The following is a 7,630-nucleotide window of genomic DNA, read 5'->3' as shown; positions in this document are numbered from 1 at the left end:
GGGGGCAGAGGGAGAGGTTGAGGGTTAAAGGGCGAGGGCTTGAGGGCTGGCCAGTGCAGTGGAGATCAGGGCTACAGGGTACAGCTTAGGAGGCAAGTTAGGGTACAGGAGCACCACCTCTCCCCCCAGCCCTAACCTCAGCCTAAGCAGCCCCCCTAACAAGAGCCTTTTCCCTTTTCAGCCCTGCCAGCAGCAGCACCACACAGCAACCCTAACAGCGAGAGCACACCGGAACGCTCCCGCTAGGACAAGGCAGTGACCCTCACACCAGGACAACGACAGAAGCCTCAGAGGACAACGGGACCCCCTGGAGAAAGGTAGGGATGACATCTGTGGGCTAGAGAGCAACAGGAAGGGTTTGGAGGCTGAGCAGGTTTCCTTGAGTTTTTTTGCAGGGCTATTAGGAATATTTAGGGGATTTTTGAAGGCTTTTTAGGACTTTTCTGGTGTCTTTTAGGGTGTTGTTACACCTTCCTAAGGGCTGTTTTAGAATTCCTTAGTGCATTTTAAGGGTCAGGATGAGGGTCAGACAGGATGCCCGCTGGAAATGCAGTGTATTACTGGAATGTAGTGCAATGCTTTGGAAAGATGCCAGTGGAGGGGCAGTGGGCAGGGTCCCACGCTGCTGGTCTGAAGGTTGTGATTTCTGGTCCCAGCGAAGTGGTTGTGGTAAGGGTTACATGCTGGCAGCTTTCTCGAGGAGAAATCCAGCACAGAAAAAATCAAGCGCCAAGCTTCAAACTGTCAGTTTCCAAGAGGCATTCGGCACCAAAAAAATCCCCTGAGTACTTAGGGGTGGCAGATTTGGTCTCGGAGAAATCCTGCACCGTTTGGAAATGGAGGAGGCAAAAGGACACTCGGGGCCTGACATCCCAGGGGGAGTGCCGGGCCCTAGTCACAAATTAGAGATATCAACCTTGTGAAAGCAAACTCAGCAGCCCAGGTTCCTGATGTCAGTTTGTAGGGTTCCCTTGGGACTGTCAGGGCAGCACAGGTTTGAGGTGGGGGCAGCTTGGGTCTGGGACATATGCTTCGTTGTTTGGATTTTTTGGAGGCAGCCGACCACTCAGGGCCACGGGCCCCTGGAGACAGAGAGCGGCCCTTTTCCCTGGGAAGTATAGAAATGTATATTAAATATATCCATATATATAAAAAGATAAAATATAAATACATAAAAATAGCATTTTTCTTTTAAATAAGAGACAGTTAGCATTAATATCATAGAGATAGAATTCGGTTACAGGCAGGGCTTTTATTTTAAATAATAGAACTATTTTTGGAATATAAATATAGAAATGTATAATATATAGCTCTAAATATATAAAAAGATAAAATATAAATAATAGGAAGAGATTTAATATAGAATCGAAATAACATTATGCATCAATATACATGATAAATGTGAATGTGAAAAGTATAAATATAAAAGACAGTTATAGAGAGTTTAAAAGAAAAGGATTTTGGAGGGGGTTTATTGGGTTAGAGGCAGTGTGTTTTAGTTTGTGTGCGGGTGGTTTCGGGCCATTTATTTTTCAGGATTTTTCCAAGGGGATCGCCCCTGTTCTTTTCTGCCTCCCTTCCCTCCGGGCGAGCGGCAGCCCCCGGCTGTGGCCGGCGGTCGTGCTGCCGCCTTGTGGACAGAGAGCGGTACTGCAGCCCCCCCCAGCCAGCGCCCTGCCCCTCGCCGCTGGGTGCCGGCTGAGGGGGGAAGGACGGCTGCCGAGCGTGGGAAGGGCGAGGCGCGGGAGCGAGCGAGCGGCAAGCGGGGCGGTGTCTGTAAATAGAGGGGAGGGGTGAAGGAGATTCGGGAGAGCAAAGGGACCCGATGACCGAGAAGAACGGCAGCGGCGAGGGCGGCCCGGCGGGGCCGGTTTCGGCGGGCGGCGGAGGCGCGGTCGCAGCGCTCACGGGCCGGGGGCGGCGGGCGGGGGCGAGCGGCGTCGGAACAGGGCTGCACTCCCCTTTCCCGACCCCCGCGCGCGTCCCTCTCTAGACGCTGGAAGCGACCGCGTGCCGGAAAATGCCGCCGGGGCGGCGCGCAGGCGGCGGAGCGGGGCCCCGGCTTTCCCCGCCCCTCCTGCCGCCATCTTTGGAAGGTCAAGCGAGCCGTCCCCGTCCCGCCGCGTCCCTGTCTCGTCCCGCCGCGTTCCCGCCGCCTCCCCGTGCTTCCCCGCCGTCTCCACTCTGACACGATCCGCCCCCGTCCCGGACCCCCTCCGCTGCAGGGAAATGCAGGAGAACGCGAAAGCATCGGGGCAGAGCAGCCGCTGGAGGTGCCCGAGCCGTCTCCCCCTTGCCCGCAGGGCCGGAGTTGCCCACCGCCGGCAGCTGACAGGTACGCTGACAGCACGGGCGGCTCCGGCACGCTTTGCCTCGCTGTGTTCCGGTGCCGTGCTGCTGCGGGAGGACGGGGCCAGCGCTCCAAAGGCCAGAGCAGAGCGCTGGCGAATGGGAGGCGAGGAAGGCTTGGGCTAAGGATGGGTTGAAACCGGGCTACCTGTAAGTGCGCAGAGAGACCTTTGTCATCCACGCTGCCAAAAGGAGCACCTGGTACACCCTATAGGTGTGCCTTGTGTTTCACGTGTTTTCATTTCCTGTTTGTGTCATCCCAAAAAGCAGGGACGGAGCAAATGGGACTGGTTCCCACTGTTGCTGTGTGAAGGCTTTTGACAGGCTGCTGCATTGATGTAATTTTTTTTTTTTTTCACTCCAAGCTTGGCTTCTCTCATCCTTTTCCCGTGGCTGCTGCATTGGGTGTCCCCAGGAGGGCTGGGTTCCTCAGCAAGGGTCTTAGGAGTTGCTATGGATTCTGATTTTTCTGAAGCTGTATGGAAGTGTGCTATCGAATCAGCTCTTTTCTCTCCTGAAAAGCTTTCCATCTATGACCACCCATGCATCTCTGTGTTTTAATCACGTAGCCGGATGCACTGAGGTTTTTACTTTCTAGGCCAAAAGCTGAGGCAGATGAGTGTTTGCTTTGTGTGTGTGAGAAGGGGCATTTGTGCTGGAGAGCTGCGGCTGGGAGGAAAAGATGGACTAAAGGTGCTCTGGGGACAGGCATGGGAGGAAACACTTGCACAGAAAGGCAAGGCAGTGATGATTGCGGAGGAGAAATGAGAGGTGGTTGCTTCCGATCCGTGGGGACTTTCCTTGGGAATGATCAGTCAGAGAGCGTACGGAAGCAGAGAGCATCCTCTGTCTGTTGCTGCTCCGTAAACTTCTCCCTGGCTTCACAGGTCCGTGCAGGAGAGTGGGAGAAGGGTCCCTGCTGGCTGCCGTGTCCTGGGTGGGCAGAGAGCTCTGACCTTGGCCAGATGGGCTGGTGAGTATTGAATCAATCCCTGCCTCCTCGTGAACAAGTTGTTTGAAGGAGTTGTCGGCAGGGACGGCTTTTAGCCAGCTTCAGTTCAGTTTCTTTCTCACAGGTTTCTGGGTGTTTTGATCCTGACGTCGCCAAAACCTCAGGTTTGCTGAACTGGGGCTCTTACCTGTGTGACCCGTGAAATGTCCCAGAAACTGATCGATGTCTTTGTGCTCCCGCTGTGTTCATTTGGGCTGTGCTTCAGGCTTCTCTCCCTGGGCCCTTGCCGTTGCTGTATCTCTTGGATGCCGTGCAGAACGGAATCAGGCAGCCAAGCCTCATGTTCGCCTTCTCCCTCACCCTCTGCGCTGCTCGTGTGGCACAGCAGATCCTGAAGCCAGGTACTGGAACGTGCTGCGTGTGTCGCTGCTGGGGTGAAAAACAGAGCCCTGGGGAGTGTCGATCCCCTCCCCTGTGCTCTGTGCTCGTGCGCTCTTGCCTGAGCTTTTCCTCCTGGGCAAGAGAAGGGGAGGGTGGGCAGCACTGGGAATGCGCCTCAGAGCAAAGGCCTTCTGCAGTTGCCGGGCTGTTCTCCCAGCTCGGAGCGCTGCACGCTCACTGACTGCAGCTTCCACGAATTGTCATCCGTGCTTGTGGATTGGGAGCGCTGTCCTCCTCCACCATGCCAACCTTTTCTCTTTACAGAGGAGCACGTGTACATAAGGGTAAAGAGATTCCTTCTGTCACACCGGTATTTGGACCTGAGGAAGGTACCGGGTTTTCTCCAGCTTTTCTACAGTTTTGATTTTGAGGTGAGAGTCCCATTTTAGGTATCCAGTAATTCTTCAGAAATGTATTAAAAACAGCCATAAAAATACGACGAGACCTCATTCTCCCACAGGTAGTTAATTAGAAGCGTCTTTCTTATGTTTCATATAGGAATTCAAAATGTTATTTCTGTGGGGTCTTTGTTGTTTTCTTGACACCAACGCACAATGAGTTGTGCTGCGTATGCTCTGTGAGCATAAGAAAAGAACGTTCTGCCCTGGCTAGCTACAATTCCTCTTTGAGTTTAGATTAGTAACTTTGAGTTCAACTGAAGCGTTTTAGAAACACCAACTTCTAAAATTCCATTTCCACTGCATGGCTGCAGACTGACTGTTCCCAATGGATGTTAGTGATGAAATTTGATAGGAATGGAAATTGAGAAGTCCAGAAGAAGCTGTGGTGAGCCCTGAGCTGGCACTCGGAGGGAACCAGGGGTTTGTGCTCTTAGGAGCAGGTATCCTTTGGAAATGTCTGAATGTCTGACGGTGGTGTTTTTCTTTATGGCTTCCAGTACAAAACAGAGCGCGAGTGGATCCTCAGATTTCTTAGGGAAGGGCTGCGTGACAAACATTGCTATTATGCATGAGCTTTATGTCTACCAGAGGATTTTCCGGGTCATTCTTTCCTTTCTCAGCAGTCCTTTGTGTGACCAGGGCTCCCAGGTAAGAATTGAAAAAGAACAGTTCCCAAATACCCCAAACCACAAAAGCTTGTATGGCCTCGAGATCTCAAGTACAAAACAGAAAGGAACAGCTGATTCTGCCTTGGTCCTCTTGAAAATCTGTTCCTTGTTGGTTTTGTGCATGTGTGGAGGGGGAAATAATTTAGCTTGTGTCTAAACCTGTCCCATCCTTATCCCCTGAAACTGGGACAGGTTCCTGCCATCATGGAGCCTCACGTGGGTGCCGTGGTTTTGCTCCTGCAGTCGGGGCCTTTTCTTTTTGGGGTCTCTATTTCCCCAGCCAGCACATTTGTCACCTGCACAGTGCTTCGGCAGGAGGGAAACTCGCCTGCCGGGAGCTCTCAGGTTTGGGAGCATCCCAACCCTGAGGATTTCAGGTATCAAAACCTCGGACAAAAAGAGAAAATTGTCTTGCTACCTGAATACTTCTTGTAAGAGCAGCACCTGTGGTGTGAAGTGTTGAAGGGAGAATGTCTTTCCTTCTCTGGAGTTGCTGAGAACAGGCGGTGTTCATTTTAGCTGGAAGTTGATCGGGTACCAGCCAAATTGCTCATTTTAAGTTAGATAATTAGATCTTGGCTGTAAAAGAACAAGTTGCATTTTCTGTTTCAGAGTTGTATTCTGGAGATATCACAGAGTGCTGCCCGTGTCACCAGAGCTGCCCATGAGCTGATAGAGGATGACAGCCTCCTCTCGTGGGTCCTGCACAGCTTAGAGAAAAGGTAACCAGAGAAGTACAGGAGAAATAGGGACAATTTCCTGTCCACAGTAGAAGAATGACGTGGCTGAGGATGAAAGCAAGGGGGACAGACCTGGAGACAGGGGCACCGAGGGCTGCACTGGCAGAACTTGCTGAACGCTGAGGTGTCCCTTGTGTTTTTGAGAAGAGAATCAAGAGGCTTTCAGGTGGTGGTGGGAGGGACGATGGTGGGGGGGCTGTGTGATTTGGGAATCACTTCCTTGACAAAGCAAAAGGACACCTTGTGCTGGTCTCTTTAGCTTTTAAATTTCAAGCAGCCTCAGTTCCCATCCTGTCACAGGACCTGCTGCACAGGAAGTGGCACAGTAATGGATTTGAGCTGTCTAGAACGTTACTTCTCCTCCCCTTGCCTCTCCCTGACAAAAAAAATCTCTTCTGCAAGCACAGAGTGCCCTGACAGGTTCAGGCAAGTGCACCAAAAGTGCCCTAGAATATGGTCCCCTGTAGGAGATGGACCAGCTGCTGGTGAGGATCTGCCTTTCAAATGTGGTTTTCTTTTTTTTTTTTTTTTTCTTTTTGTCTTGTTTTATTTTGTTTTTCAGGTTTCTGGAGAACAAGGTGATAAATAAAATTATTTCCTTACTCCATCCTCTATGGCTAATAAATTTAGGAGACAAGAGAGAAAACAGGAATCAATCCCAGATGCTGCTGTTGAGATGGATATATGATCTATCTATCTGTATATAGATATATGTATATCTGTGTAGTGATAATAATGGGATTTTTTATGATATGTTGCTTTACTGTTTTATATTTGTAATAAAGTGTGATTATAAGTTATTAGTTATAATAGTTTATTATATTTATTGGCTAAAGTAACAGTTTCTTGTATTTTATTGGTATCAAGTAATTAATCATTAATTGGTAAGAGTTTATAATGAATTATTAAGGTGTGAATATTGTTCATTAAGGTACGTCTTTTTTAATTGTAGGTATTTTCATGTGTTTATATGGGTTTTTATGTTAATGATTTTGGGTTTTTGTGTTATGAATATATTAGTATTTTTTTAGGGTTTTTGTTGTTAGTTTAGTTGTTTGGTGTGTAGATTATTCGTTAAGTATGTTTATCTATATATGTTTTAAAATTTAAGTTATAAATATACTTGTTAAGGATTTTTGTAGAGTTCTATGTAAAAATTTAAGTAGGTAGGGGAGGTATAAAGTAATAATTATTAATAGGATGAGTATTTTAGTTTTTAATAATGACTTAAGTTATTTAGTGATGTTTTAATTATTGAAAAGATTATTTAGGGGTTTTTTTATGTGTAATTGATTAATTTAAAAAATTAGTACTGTTTTTTAAATTGATTTCTTGTGATTTCATCAATTTATATATTTTTTAAAATGTTTTATATTAATGATTGTGTGTGAATAATAAATAAATTAACAGTTGTTTTATTTTGTAAGGTAGTATGTTTAAAGATGGTTATATTTGGCAGTAATTTATTTAAAGTTATAGGTGTGTTATTCTTTCATTTGGTTGGTTAATAAGTAAGTTCATTTGATGTGGTTCAAGTGTGAGTTGTAGTTATTTTAGGTGTTAAAAGAGATGTAGAAATAATAGAATTAGGTTGTTAAAAGGTTGTACTATTTTGATACTGAGAAGTAAATTTGTGTTAGAGTGACTGGGTATTTTTGGGTGTGTTTTTTTGGGGGTTGTTTTGGGTTTTTTTTTGTTTTGTTTTTGGGGTTTTTTTTTGGTTTTGTTTTTTGATGTATTATTCTTATGTTTGGTCTTAGTAGGGTTAATGGTTTTAAATTGTAGGTTTGATGTTTTGAGGTAACTTCTTTGTGGTTTTGTGTGGTTTGGGGGTTGATTTGTAACTAAATATTGTACAAGTATTTATTTGTAATGATTTTAGTAATTTTACTTTTGGTGGTTTACCTGTAATTTGGGGTATGAGTGTATAAATGTTATTTTAAGAGTTTATGTTATGTGTAAGTTTTTTGATTTGCAAATTAGTGTTTGTAAAGGATAAGGTTAGTTGTGAGGAGGTATACAAATGAGATACATAGAAAACAGATTTTTCGGATTGGTGACTGATAAACAGAGTGTATT

The 7,630-nt window shown here is 46.7% G+C and overlaps 1 protein-coding gene across 1 annotated transcript; it reads left to right on the top strand.

Moving 5' to 3' along the window:
- The first annotated feature begins 219 nt into the window (after nt 1-219).
- On the top strand, nt 220-7,499 carry LOC128797757 (nucleolar pre-ribosomal-associated protein 1-like). Its single transcript, XM_053960609.1, has 7 exons — nt 220-317; nt 3,237-3,322; nt 3,426-3,465; nt 3,567-3,702; nt 4,007-4,113; nt 5,424-5,533; nt 6,114-7,499. Exons 2-7 carry the CDS (start codon nt 3,315-3,317, stop codon nt 6,256-6,258), a joined length of 546 nt encoding a protein of 181 aa, XP_053816584.1. The 5' UTR covers nt 220-317; nt 3,237-3,314; the 3' UTR covers nt 6,259-7,499.
- The last annotated feature ends 131 nt before the right edge of the window (nt 7,500-7,630 follow it).

The sequence above is a fragment of the Vidua chalybeata genome, chromosome 19, assembly GCF_026979565.1.
Source record: "Vidua chalybeata isolate OUT-0048 chromosome 19, bVidCha1 merged haplotype, whole genome shotgun sequence".
In the NCBI taxonomy this organism is placed as follows: domain Eukaryota; kingdom Metazoa; phylum Chordata; class Aves; order Passeriformes; family Viduidae; genus Vidua; species Vidua chalybeata.
The sequence above is the reverse complement of the archived record's forward strand: the minus strand, read 5'-3'. Positions and strand labels throughout refer to the sequence as shown.